The 15,222-nt window shown below is 35.2% G+C and overlaps 1 protein-coding gene across 1 annotated transcript; it reads left to right on the top strand.

The window, feature by feature from the left end:
• The first annotated feature begins 1,861 nt into the window (after positions 1–1,861).
• Positions 1,862–6,332, top strand: LOC133696614 (coronatine-insensitive protein 1-like). Its single transcript, XM_062118844.1, has 3 exons — positions 1,862–3,159; positions 3,979–4,459; positions 5,183–6,332. The coding sequence occupies exons 1-3, from the start codon at positions 2,645–2,647 to the stop codon at positions 6,002–6,004; spliced, it is 1,818 nt and encodes a 605-aa protein (XP_061974828.1). The 5' UTR covers positions 1,862–2,644; the 3' UTR covers positions 6,005–6,332.
• The last annotated feature ends 8,890 nt before the right edge of the window (positions 6,333–15,222 follow it).

The raw sequence follows: 15,222 nt of genomic DNA, 5'->3' as shown, positions 1-15,222 counted from the left end.
ATTAACTCATTATTAACTCACCTTTTCCTCAAATTAAAACAAAAAAAAACCCTAGCCCACTCTCTCACTCAAAACACCTTTTTTAATTTTTACTTTTGCTTTGTCTCCTTCACATTCCTCTTTGTTTCTTGTTTGTTGGAATAGTTGTTAAATTGCACTTCCAAGTGAATCAACAACCACAACATCACAACGAAAACAAACTCTCAGCCACGAGTCCACTCCTGAATACTGGTTGCAGCCCGGCCTCTCCTGACCAGCTCGGGGGAGTGGAAAGAAAGGCACATGCATGATATGAATAATTTGTTTTTCTTTATTATAGTCAGTCACTTTATGATTCGATAATTCACATATTTGGAAACCCATATTGTATGCGTACTAATTTTATTATATAAATATACATATATAGTAAGTACTAGTTATCATGTAATTTTTTTAAAGGCACAATAATTCGTAATGATTCTAATTATTCTCAATTATTATCATGTTGCTTTCCTTTTCTTTTGTTTCTTTCATATCAATGTTTTCGTGTTGATTAATAACAGTGATATGGAATATTAATATTTGCTGAAGTTTGATGGTGCATGGTTGCTTAATTTTATTGTAATGTTTGTGTTTGTATACACTAATTAAATATGAAACACAAAATAGAGTTTAATTCCAGAAAGCCATGAGAATAATTGTACGATATCAATTCTTGAATTTAATTTCCACGGATCGTTATCCTAATACGTAGAAAGATAAGATATTTGTGCTGACGAGTATTTGTTTTACAATTAACTCTAAAGATTTAAAGCAGATGTTATAATACATGATGGTTTTTTCTTTTTGGATACAACTGCTCGCTTGGTAGTTTTTTTTTTTTTTTGTAAGTTAGATTGGAAGTGTGGTTGCGGTTATTTTTTAAAGTGATTTTTGTACTGGAATGCATCAAAATAATTTTTTTTTATTTTTTAAATATTATTTTTTAGATCAGCGCATCAAAACGATCTAAAGCACATAAAAAAATCGATTATACAAAATACTCCTATAATTAAGGGCTATAGATAATTTTTTATAACTTAAAATTGATCAAACTCAAATGAATAAAACTTGAAATTGTGCTATATTATTATTTATTATTTAACCAAAATTATCTATATAATTAGTTAAAAACTTTTCCTTCTAATTTTACTATTCAATTATATTATATTATTATTGTTTTGACCATCAACACCGCCTTAACCTATAGTCTTCACAAGTCTACCTGAACATCTCCACAGCCACTCACAATTCCACGACCATCCTTATTAAAATCACCGGCTACCGCCAAAAATCATGAACAAAGTCATCCTAGATTTTTGTTTGAACCAAAATAACATAGAAGAACCCACGAACTTCAAAGAAAAATCCAAAATAAAAAAAAGTAAATACTGAAGATGGAATTAAATTAACCCTTGGATCACCATCTAACCATCAATTTAAGGATTCTAATTGAATATGATTTCTATTTATAAGGGTATACATGGTTACTCTCGTGTGTAGCGAGGATGCAACGTTCAAAATAGAGGGGGTAATTTTAATAATCTATCCAAAAAGAAATAATAATTACCACCACTATGTCCTCGCTTTCCTCTTTCCATAGTTCCTGAATGGAGTAAAATAAATAATAATCACCGTGCTTTCTCTCGTTTCTCAATGGAGCAATAAACGAGTAGATAAATAAATAAAATACTCTCTGATTGCTTATAACACCACTGCAGCAGTATTTGTTTTGTCTTCTCCTCTTTTATCTTTTCCATCATCCATCCATCCATCCATCCATCCCTTTCACTGCATTACACTTTTTTTTTTTTTTTCATGCGCACCCTTTCTCCTTTTGTTTGTTTTTTCGCGAGGCGTCCAATCCTAATAATCAATACCAATAGAGAAATAGAAGCACAGAGCCCCTTAAGAGGCTGTATCTCATCCATAAACCCACAGATTTCAGTTTTTCCAATAAAAAACCGTCTCAACTGTCGCCGTCTGATTTCCTCTCTCCGTCGATCACCACCGTCCACTCTCTCCTCGATCTCTTTTTCTCCTTTTTAGCTTTCATTCCCCTTTTCTTTGCTCTTGCTACCTCTAACTCCACCTCACTCACTTACCAACAGTCTCGGTGCTCTATCGATCTGATGCAACTGTCATGATCCGATTGGCTCGATTCCCGTCCCAGAATCGCTTAAATCACCAGCTACTTTGCTCTGCATCCCGCTAATATCACCACCTATCGATTTTAGTAACTTTATCTTCCATGTCTCTCTCTCTCTTTTTTTAAAAAAGTTAAGTGAGCTCAACGGTTTTGATTTTTATGTAAGGTTTCAGTCATGCTTATTTCTTCTTTCTTGGGTTCAAAATTGCAGGATCTGAATTATTTTTTTTTGGTTTTAGATCGGATAGTAAAAGTGTTAATCAATGAGTTTTAATAGAAAATTCTCAAATCTATGAGGTACTCTATAGTAACTTCAGATTTGTTTTCTTATTACCATTTTTGATTACTCAGTTTATTTTATATAGTATAAGCTTAAAATCTGTAAATTACGAATTCCCTTTAACAAATCAAGTCTCCTATCTTTTTGGCGTTCTGTTTTTTTCTTCTTTCTTTTCTTTTCTTTTTTTTTAAATTTCAATGGAAGAAATTCAGAGCAGAAAAATGAATAACTTGAATTGTAGCGGAGGCGGGGTTGGAGGAGGGATGTCCGACGTCGTGCTAGAATGCGTGATGCCATACATACACGACCCGCGGGACCGCGACGCCGTTTCGTTAGTTTGCCGGAGATGGTACGAGCTAGATGCGCTAACACGAAAGCACGTGACAATAGCTTTATGTTACAGTACAAGTCCAGATCGATTACAACGTCGTTTTAAGCACCTCGAATCATTAAAGATGAAAGGGAAGCCACGGGCTGCTATGTTTTTTAATCTGATACCGGACGATTGGGGAGGGTTCGTGACTCCATGGGTTAATGAAATAGCGGAGAGTTTTAATTGCTTGAAATCGCTTCATTTTAGGAGGATGATTGTTAAAGATTCGGATCTAGAGTTGCTTGCTCGTTCTAGAGGGAAAGTTTTGCAGGTTTTGAAGCTTGACAAGTGCTCTGGGTTTTCCACTGATGGCCTTTCGCACATCGGTCGCTCTTGCAGGTAATTCTATTTTGGGCCTCTTCAGTATCGGGTTCATTAATTATTGATGGTATTAAGATTTTATGTGCGCCTAATACTGCAATTATATTTAATGTTACTGTTAATGAACAAGCTGTGACTGTTTTTCAAGAGTTATGGTTTTTTTGCCCTTTGGTTTGGTTGGAACACTGAGCAGCTATGCTCTGTTTAACAAACCATGAATGCGTGATTTTAAGGAAATTTATAAAATGCTTATATGAATTGGTTATTTGTGTGATGTGGAGAATTGAAGGTTTATATAACGAGATTCATCATGCTTGTAAACATGACTATCTGGGTAGTTTTGTTTTTGAACATGTTGAATGTTTACTTGATAACTGCAATCCATATAACATTGGCCAGAGTGAGTTTGTTCCAGATTCAATATCCTCATGCCCTTATTCCAACTTGCATGGCTTTGTTTTCTCAGGATTGTCAATAAAGTAGAATCAACAAGTCAATTGTTCATAATGGACTTTCTGATTTGTATAAGTTGTAATGCTATGGGGTTGGCTGTGGCTATTGCCTACAGTTTGTGATAAAGGAAAATAAAATACCAGAGCAATGGAGTAAGAGCTGGAGGATCTTTTAATGTTTTCTACATGGTCTGGATCCTGTTCTAGTGACACTAATGCTTTAAGTCCTCCAGGAGCATACTCTGCTTGTATTCTTGTTATTTGAGGCATTATTAATCATAATTCCAACCCGCCTCCCCCTCCCTTTTCCATTGCCTTTGGGTTCGGGGATCTTAACATATCGATTGTGATGCATTTAATTTACTGTTATCATGTGTTTCTTCAGGCAATTGAGAACATTATTTTTGGAAGAGAGTGCAATAGCTTATGAGAAAGATGGTGACTGGCTCCATGAGCTCGCTACAAACAATACAGTTCTCGAGACTTTAAATTTTTACATGACAGATCTTACCAAAGTCAGATTGGAAGATCTTGAGCTTCTCGCCAGGAACTGTCGTTCATTAGTATCTGTGAAGATTAGCGACTGTGAAATCTTGGAACTTGTTGGTTTCTTTCGTGCTGCATCTGCGATAGAAGAATTTTGTGGAGGTTCCTTCAATGAGCCAGATCAACCAGGGAAGTACTCTGCTGTCGTATTCCCCCCAAAATTGTGCCGTTTGGGTCTCAGCTATATGGAGAAGAATGTAATGTCAATAGTGTTCCCTTTTGCATCCCTGCTCAAAAAGTTAGATCTCCTCTATGTATTGCTTGGCACAGAAGATCATTGTGTTTTAGTCCAAAGGTGCCCCAACCTAGAAGTTCTTGAGGTACAGTCATAGATATGTTTTAACTCTTTGTTACCTTTAATTGCTGTCTTCATTCATAATTTGTCTGGAATCATGTCTTCATTTTACCATCCCCTTTCTGCAATGGCTTCGTCCCTTAGAAAACAGCTTTCTCAATTAGGCTTCTGTTTCCTCTTCTTTGTATTCTTGATCCTCCAGAATCAGTTGTTTCTTATTTATTCATCAAATAAATGTGTGGATTAGGTCGCATTCTAGAAATAACATGACCACCTTATCTTAGTCTAATCAAACTACCCCTCTTCAATTCAAAAGTATGAGGAGAAAATAACTTAAGGAGGAATTTTGATTTGTTTAGCAATATAATATCATAATTGCCCATGATAAAATTGTAGGTTGAAAGAAGCTAACTTGACCCGTCATGTTATCTGTAACATAAAGTAGATCTTAACTCATTCTATATTTTCTTATTGACATTTTTAATGTGGATTTTTTTTTCCTGAAGAACTTCTAATGCCAGAATTTTCCCTTTGTGCTTCTAGCATAATTTTGAACTTCTCTTTGGTTTGAAGGAATCCTGTGTTAATTGTGCAAGAAAGAGATTTGAAGTTCTTTTGAATGATGAGAATATACCAGATTTATTACTGAAAAAAGGGGATTCTTATACTCTGTTGCATGCTGAACTTTATTTGGGATTTGTGCATTATTTTAAGTTTATACATTTAACCTTGCGTTTTAAATTGGCAGACAAGAAATGTTATTGGAGATAGAGGGCTGGAAGCTCTTGCCCGGAGTTGTAAGCGACTAAAGAGGCTTAGAATAGAGCGTGGTGCTGATGAGCAGGAAATGGAGGATGTAGATGGCCGGGTATCACAAAGAGGACTAATCGCCTTAGCTCAGGGCTGCCTAGAACTTGAGTACATAGCTGTTTATGTTTCTGATATTAGCAATGCAGCTCTGGAACATATGGGTGCATACTCGAAGAACCTCAATGATTTTCGCCTGGTCTTACTTGAGCAAGAAGATAGGATTACAGATCTGCCACTTGACAATGGAGTCCGAGCTCTATTGAGGGGCTGTGAAAAGCTCCAAAGGTTCGGTCTGTATCTCCGATCAGGGGGTTTGACTGATGTAGGTCTTGGATATATTGGACAGTACAGCAGACATGTGAGATGGATGATTCTGGGTAGCGTTGGGGAATCTGATGAGGGGCTTTTGGCATTTTCTATGGGCTGTCCTAGTCTGCAAAAACTTGAAATGAGGGCCTGCTGCTTCACCGAGCGCGCCCTGGCTAGAGCTGCCTTGCAACTGACTTCTCTGAGGTACTTGTGGGTGCATGGTTATAGAGAAACCTCTAATGGTCATCGTGATCTTTTAACAATGGTTCGCCCATTTTGGAACATTGAATTGATTCCTTCTAGAAGGGTCGCGACGGTTAATAACGCAGGAGAAGATATTGTGACTGAGAATCCAGCCCACATACTTGCATATTACTCCCTTGCTGGACCAAGAACAGACTTTCCAGATACTGTGATACCACTGGATCCAGCGAGGGTAGTTGCTGCGTAGAGCTGTATATGAAGTCGATGTCCTTGTCATTTTACTGCCACGTGCTGTTCATAGATTTATCCTTCCTTTTGCCATTTGGGTAAAGAGTGTTTGAGTTTAGTTTTAAATTTCTATTTTATCTGGACCCTTGTCCTGTAATAAGTTGCTTTCCCATCTGTAATTGAGCACTTCCACTCGTCTTTTTTCTGCCGCCTGGGGCAATTAGCTTAAGGTTTAACCGTTTGGTGACTTTGTATTTCACCTGCTTCAATGTTGGAAATATTGCTGTTACCGGGTAGAATTTTGGGATGTTTTCTATTTGACAAATACACGGAGATTTTCACTTGTATTATTGTTTCAAATTTCTGCTTGGCGTGCTTTGAGAAATGCTCTACTCGAGCTAATCCCTGTAAAAGAATCACCACACCCACACGGGTTTGTCAGGTGTGTTGTGTAAAAGAAGAACGAGTGGGCATTTGCTGTTCGTTCGTGACCATTCACGGGCAACATGGTTTGCTAGTGCTTTGGGATGTGTACTCCACAAATGGCACGTTTTGGCAGTTTCAAAGATTGGTGGCTTGAGATGGGTATCTCAGACAGCAATGATACACTGGCAAATACGGAAGCTAGACGGCAGACGCCTGTGTGACAGAATGAACTCAAACTAATCCAAAACGAACAGTTGTCTTCTCTTTCCGGAAGAGTCGGAATCTATAGCGAGTGGCAGGGAGCGGAGCTAGATACGTCTCCGGGAAACAACAGGTCACACCTTCAACAAATTTTAGGGCTTCTAACACGGATTAATAAAATTGTTGAGAAATTAACACAGTTAACAAGAAGTCATACAAGTGCTCTCTCGTCAATTAACTCTTTATAATTATTTTCTTGCTTAGCTTTATCTAGTTTTTTATGTCGTGAGATTTCAAGCTGTTTTTATTTTTATTTTTTATTTTATTGATAACCTTTCCAACCTTCTTTCTTTCTTTAAGGATATCAACCTATATAAATTTGTTGTTCGTATAAAATCAATAAATGCACAAAATACCCATAAAAATATTGAATCTAGTTATAATAGCAGCCCATCTTGCCTAGTCTACCGTGGTTTTTATCCAAGTGATCAATGAGTGGACAAATGATCCATTTCATCTTATTTGAGAAATTCATTTTTAAATATAAAATTATTATCACTAATATTCACGTAAATTGCTAGCTAGATTGGTTATATAGTTCTCCCTGTAATTTTATCGATCCTCTCATGTTCAATTGGCCATCCTCCAATAACTAGTATGGATATTGTTTGTGGTAATTTTCTCCATCAATGATTTGATAATGATCTTTGTTCTCATTATAGTAATAAGATTATTTTTTCTCTCAATCTGCTATTCTCTAATTGCAGATTTCGAGTTTTCCACTCCTTTTGCTTTCTTCTGTTAAAAAAGATTTTTAAATCTTTATATTTTGATCAAAGAATTTGGTTCTTGTTGTTTTACCAATTGGGCTTATCTGTTTTTTTTTCCTTGAGACTAATCAATTTTTTTCAATGTCTATGAAAAGATGAACAACGAAATTATACACGCATTCATGAGCTTCATGTGGATAATTTTTAGATTCACTAACGCAACATGTGACATCTTTCATATTTTAGAGCTCGAAGGGCAAAATGGCAATAAAGGGCGAGTTTATTTTTGGTTGATTTAGGATCTAATCACACAATCATAAGATTCTGGGGATCAAAATCTAACCCACCCGGCTCAAGTGTGTAATGGGTATGTGTTATTAGTTTGTGTTACTGTGTCTTTTTCTAGTTTGTGTTTCACAGCACAACGAGAAATAAATTCTGTAAACCAACAATCATCTTTTAACTATTTATGTTTAGCGACAGCGAGAAATAAATTATCATTAGTGGTCCGATAAACTGAACTAACAATCGCTAGGGTATCTTCCTGAAAAGAATGTTAACGTTAGAATAGATCTGACTTTCTAGGAACTTGCTGTACCATAATCATGTGTTCCTACACAAGCGGTCCGCTTCGCTAATTACTATGGAGTTAATTCAAACTTAAAGGGTTGTAGTCAAGGTTGTCAAAAATGTTTTTTTGACACGACACGGAACATACAATATAAACTCGACTCGTAAACTCGAATCGTAAAATCATAAAATCGCAAGTAAAAGTTTTTAACTAAAAATCGTAAAATCGCAAGTAAAATATTTTAACTAAAAATCGTAAAATCGCAAGTAAAATATTTCAAACAATACAAATATCCAAACATCTTAAAATACATAATTCAAATAAAAGTAAAATAAACAATACATTAAAATACATAATTCAAATAAAAGTAAAATAAACAATACAAATATCCAAACATCTTAAAATACATAATTCAAATAAAAATTCATACATGTCCATAGAATTTTAATAACTAAAAATTAACAAATCTAAAACAAACAATTTGTAGGTGTGTCATGTAAACTAAACACACTCTCATTGCCTTTATCTCCCTCATCATTCCTAAAACAACCATCAAAATCATTACCATCTAAAGGATTATTACTGCTATGTGCTTTTTGAAATCTAGCTATTGCACAGGAGACTGCCAATAAACCTCCACTGACCTCATATGTTAAAATTTCAAATTCTCAGAAGCTGTACCATAAATATGACACTTAACAATTAATATAACAGAAGATTCACAATTTGTATTAAGCACAATTTGAATCACAAAACACTGTATTTTATTCTATATTAAGCATAGATGCATTGAAAAAAAAAACATTATTTTATCAACACAGAAAACTAGTATTTAATTCTATATTAAGCATATTGCTAAACTGATGGGGAAACGAAAGCACCAGCAACGATGGTTACCAAGGTTGTCAAACCAACCCTTGAGAATGAATATATGCCATAACTCCTCCCACCTGTACAAGTCCTCCCTCTTTTCCACACTCATTCTTAATTCAAGCTCCATTCCCGTATTCAAATATTCTTCCATTCACACCTTTTTTTTTGTTTTAATTCACAGTGCAAGAACTATCAAGTGAAATATGGTTATATACTTATATTCATTCAACAAAAGCACTCCTAAAAACAGAGGCTGTTAATTCAAAACAATGATAATTTAGTTCTAACTTCTCTTCCATTTCCAACTCTGATGTTTTTTAACTTGATCGAAACATAGCATAAAAAATTAATTAAGAAAAAAGAATTGAAATAAAATAAAATAAAATTATAACTTAATATAATTTTTCTAAATACAAATCGATAAATAGAAGCAGGAAAAAAATATAAAGGCAGAAAAACAGAAACAAAACAAGAAAAAATGATGAAAAACTTAAGGATAATGCATAATACTCGACAAAAATTAGACAAAAAAAAACTAAAATAAACATGATATTTTGAAAATATACCTGATGAAATCGATCGGGTCAGAAATCACAAAAATAAAAGTCGATGAAATGAGGAGGAACTAGGAAGGACTGAGGCTGAGCCACTGAGGAGATGAATTTGGAGAGAGCGGGATCGATAGGACTGTAGGAGGTCTTTCGATTGGGAGAGAGAGCGTTTCAAGAGGATGGAAGAATGGAAGAAAGAGAGTAAGAGAGTCTGCTGTATGCTGAGTCAGAGGAGAGAGGACAGAGGGCATTTCAAAATTCTGTTTTTGTTGAAAATTTTGCTAAACTCGGGAAAACGTTACGTTTTTAACGTTTTTTAACAACCATGGTTGTAGTAACAAGAACCAAGGCTAATTACTATGGAGTTAATTACTATGGATTTTGCTGGGCCAGTTTGTCAATGTTCCTTTTGGGCAAAAATATGAGACATGGTGGGCCGAAACGAATAATTTCTCTTACAGGGTGGCCCAGATCTTTAACAAAAGCTCCTCCATTAAGATTTGGATCCTTTTGCGGCAAATAAGATTATAGGATGGAGGAAGATCATCTATCTATTTATCCATCGTGGTTTTAGGGGAGATGCTTCTCCAATCTCTCCCAATTAATCAGTGAATCCTCGTCTCGTTTTCAATATGATGGGCTCGGGAGTTATACTCCCGATCAGCTGGTCCATCTCACTGAATACAAGCCGATGTCCATGATAGATACAAGTTCAGAATCCTAATAGGTCAACAAGCTTTTCCGAGCATCCAGGATCCAAGTACAAATCACCTTTTTTCTGGCCTTGTAAATATGAAGTGGCTTATTTTTATATTGGGTATAAAAAGGACGACTCAGTTCTCTAAAAACCCTAGCTAACCCATTAAGTTAACGACTCGTTTTTAGACGGTATTAGACAGTACATAGAGCATTCACAAAGCTCAGTGAGATAACACGCTATGTATAAAACTAACCATGATCTTTGGGAAAGCTCAAGCCTAAATTGACAAACACATCTTGACGCCTATCATTCATCCTGAATAATATCTAAACTATTCCACCTACTCTCCATATAATTGATATTAAGCATTGAATGCTGACATGTTCTTATGTTGTATCTGAGTTTATAAAATAGTGTTATGATATGTTCAGGTGAATGATCCTTGTGGCATCATCATTTATACTCAACAGTAGATTACAAGCTATTAAGAATTATTATCCCAAACGACGGTCTCTGAAATAGGTATTGTAGTGTCCCCCCCCCCCCCCCCCCCCCAACCCATGTTTCCATTCAAATCAGCGTGACTCATGCCTATATTAATGTCTATGAACCGTAAGTAAAAAATTCAAACTTCTTAGCCCACTTCTCTTCTCCTTCAACATTTAATCATCCTTTTCCTGACGTCTTCGCATAAACACACGTACAATACATTTTTAAAAATCTTCTCTTCCATTACAATGCTAACTTAAGCATGGAAAAGTTCTTTAAACTAAACAAATGATTAGTTTGATAGGTGTGAGATTTTTCATAAGCCCCGTCACAATATTACCTTTAACTTTATGTTCTGTCTTGGCCCTTTCGAATGTGATATTTTGGAAGATTTAGTGATGGAACCGTGTATGCTATCTGGCAAAATAATGAGAAGCCATGTGCTGGTATTTTAACTAGAAAGTTCAATTCCAGAAACACCGAAAGATCATTATTGGACTCGAGCACTGTGGACTCTGGTCCAAGGCAAGGCCGAAGACTATGCAGAGAGAGTGTATAGTTAGGAGAAAGGGACTGCTCAGAATCAAAGAGATCATTGTGCGGTTAATATTGCAGGAAATAAAGGCGAAAAACTGAAGAAGACGAAGTGACAAGTGTTGACATTCAAGGAGCAACTGTTGGAAAAACTTTGTCAATCACGAAGAAGATTGATTTTAGAAGAGATCCAAGACAAGCCATGTGTGAAACTAGAAGTGTTGTTATAACTAGTGAATTGAGTTACTATAACTAAAGTAACGGCATATCATCATTGGACTTTCCTTTTCCATGGAAAGTTGAAGTTACACTAGTGGGTGACTTTCATGGAGATGAAGTCAAAATTGATCAACACCAACAAAACTTGTCGAGTCACTTGATCAGTCTTCATACCATACTTCCATTTATTTTATCTCTTGTGCTGATCCCATCAAATGACCAACTCCACGATATGAGCTCAACTGGAGAGGAAAAAAAAATTGCCCTCTGTGTTTACAACTTGTACTGATCAGTAACATTATCTTTACCCTTGTTTATCCCGTTTGGAAGATCTTATACCAAGGTTTTTTAGAGAGAATCACCATTAAAATATTTCAGGCCAATATTGTGGTGGAACCTAAACCATGCCTTTTGCTAGATGCATGTCACGACAAACTGAATACAAACATGACCTATGCGTAGCTAATTCAAAATGATTCCAAGAAAGAGTGACCGACATATTATTAAAAGTTTCTATCTTTATTAAAAAAAAGAAAAAAAAAAGAAAGGAAAGGCGACTCAGGGATCTAAATTCTAAACGAAGAATAAAAAACAAAATAAAAAAAATAATCTTTTGGCTTTTCTATTCTGATTTTGTAATTTAAATGGAATAGTTAGATGAAGAGTCAAAATGATTTCTTGTCAAAGAAAATCCATTTCTACATGAAACATTAAAATATATCATTTAAAAATTCATTCATTCTTTCATCAATTAAATTTTTCTCAATAGCTTTTCTTAAGAATAAAAAAAATATTAATATTAAATATATTAAAATACAAATAAATTGTTAAAATAAATTCTTTTATAAAAAAAAGCATATTTAATCATTCAAAAAAACCATATTAACAATTTATTAGCTTTTATAAATGGTTTTTGCCTTACGGTTTTTATTTTTAAACCTATTGAAGATAGAATTGAGGGGCTAGTGCTTTCTTATGCAACTTGCAGAGAAGATTATTATGAAAGTTGATTGCTTTGTCATTTACTGAGAAAGGTTAATAAAAATGACCGTACTGCTCGTGTTGCTTAGGAGCTTTTAATACCCATCATGTGGATAATTAAGAAATCGATAAATATACACAGGTGGGCTTGCACTAGGCTTCTAATGATTGTTTCAGCAGCACAATGGTAGCAGAACCCACAATGGCAACATATACAAAACAAGCACAGTGACAGAATATTATATAACCTTATTTATAATCTTGGATGGACAAACTTTGTGAGATAATGTTTATCAAGCAGTGACCTTTTCTGAAGGACCCAGTAAGAAGCTGGGGGGAGGGAGGTTGAGCTGCAATGATAAGAAAAAGATCAATGATCTGAACTCGTTTCCATATCAGACCATTACCATTATCCATTCCATAATACTGTTTCCTTTTTCTTTGTGTGTTACATAAAGAGTTCAACTTCTACACAGCCAGCTGCTGTTACAGGAACATCGCATCTTCTTTGTTCGTAATCAGGAGGACAGGCATATCAGAACAGGTCCTTAATCATCATATATACGATCCATCTTCCTGGCTCAATCCAGAATAATTTTTTGCATTTTGAAGATTAAAGGTAACAAGCTCCTCATATATAAAAAGCCAATTCAGCAATATATAACTGGATCATTGAAAGAGATGTTCTCAGAGAGAGAGGCTGAAAAAAGCAGTACAGGGACAGCAAAGTTTTAAAGATCACAGCTCCTAATTCTGGAAGAGGAATTCCTGAAGAATATCAGGAAAAACCAATATCTTATCCCTAAAGAGTTGAGGAAAAGGTTAACATCCAACCAGCCTTATTATAATGCTAGATTCTCTATTCCCACAGAAACCCGGTTAAAACTGTGCACCAAATCTAGCTAGACCCCCTCACTATTCTTTCACGCGTTGTCAATTTAAATAAAGAATCGCAATAAGGCATATGCTTCCAGAGGCTTCTTTATATATATATATATATATATAAAAGGACAACATGTTGTTAATAAAGACTGCTGACAGCAAGACGTGGCAAGCCAATAAGAATTCAACCTGAGGAGACGGTGCAACCCACGCGTTACTGGGGAAATAAAGGTGAGGGGGTATGATTCTGATAAGGCTTACTTAAATCCAAAGGCTTATATTTAAAGTCTATATCGATCCCTTCACTTTTGATTTGACCTAATTTGAACCTCGTACTTGTTTTTGTATTAAAACCAACACTTTACTCCCATTTTTGTCATGAGTTCGTCCCTGCATCCATCCATCCAACACACGGTGAATTGATTTGTTAGTTTAACTATATGATTCCACCTGTCCCTTAAATCAAAGAAAATGAATTAAATTATAAAAAAAGATTAAAAATTAAACAACAAATACACACAAACAAGAAAATATTTCTCAATTGACACTTTCGTTTCTAAAAGAAAACGTAAGTACCATTGTAATAATCTATCTCACTACTATATATATTCAAATGCTAAAACTATACACGTCTCTCAATCTTTTCCTGAGCCCTAGCTCAGACCAATCTATTTAATATTATATATAATCAAACTATCAAAATAATTAAAATAGAAAGCGTGTAATTAATTTAGATAATTTAATTTTTTATAATTTCACAATACCTTGACATGTAATTTACCATGATCTACTATGTCAAATAGACATATATTGTTTTTGAAGAGGGGGAGGGGGAGGGGCAAATTAACTTCATGATGTTGATTGTATATTGTCCTGGGACAAAAAATAATTTATTAGTTTATTCTCCGAATATAGATTAGCAAATGAATTCAGTTCATATTTTTTAAGTTTCAGATAATTTATTAGTGGTTAAGAAGCCATCTGAACTAACTTTAAAGCTTATTTTGTAAATAAATAAATAGAGCTTGAGCTTGGATTAGCTCAACTAATTTAGGTTGATGAATTGACTCAGTTAGGCTAATGATTTAGCTTTCGAATTAATTTAAGTGTTTGCTTTAATTACATGTACTTTCGAATTTCCTCACGCGCGCGCTTAATTGAATTGGCAAGAGGAGCACACTTCATCCTGCTAAGTCGGCAAGTAGATGCTGTCAACCAACCACTGCAGTAAAAGAAGAAGTATGCTGATGAAACAGTGTTGCCACCATCGGCAATTGGGTTGGCGGAAAGACAAATATCATGGAAAAAGCAAACATACATATATATAAAAGATGCTTAAACAAAATGAAAAACCTGTAGATTGGCATTCTTGCGTGGATCGTTCCATATTCTACGATAGATTGAAGCATGTGATGCTCAGCTAAGTGGAATGCAAACTCAGCTGCGACTAAAGTGATCATGGTGATCAAGCTTAGGTCAACTTGGCCATATTGGATCGCATAAAGCTAAGAATTGCTCAAAGGTTCTTTAGCGACGAGAAATAAATAAATGAATAAAAATAGAAAATAAAGCATGCAATCAGATACCGCGGAATTCCCAAAAAGAGTGCCTAGTGAGTCAGCTATAGCTTCGCCAAATCACTGAATGACATGGCGGATCGTATGTCATGGTTACAAAATTGCAATGCATAAAGTGCTTTCACATCACCCTTTGAAGCACGACAAAATTTTGTACCTAATTGATAGATTATTATACTGCTGATCTTGAGTTCAGCACAACGCCAACATAAATCGAAGTACGGATTTTACAATCATCGAGATTTAGTCTGCACTGAAGGGGAGACTTAAGAAGAAGGTTTCCATTACTAGAAGAAAGCCTCCTCAAACTAGCTTTCCCTTCTTGAGCCCTGCATTTCATTTTCACCGGCTGGAAGTTGGGATTAATTTCAGGCATTATATAGAGTCCATATTTCTTTTATGTTCAAGAACAAATTACTACAACTGTTCAGGGAAGAAAAAGGAAAAGAGACAAAGCAAGAAA

The sequence above is a fragment of the Populus nigra genome, chromosome 6, assembly GCF_951802175.1.
Source record: "Populus nigra chromosome 6, ddPopNigr1.1, whole genome shotgun sequence".
NCBI classification, from domain to species: domain Eukaryota; kingdom Viridiplantae; phylum Streptophyta; class Magnoliopsida; order Malpighiales; family Salicaceae; genus Populus; species Populus nigra.
The sequence above is the reverse complement of the archived record's forward strand: the minus strand, read 5'-3'. Positions and strand labels throughout refer to the sequence as shown.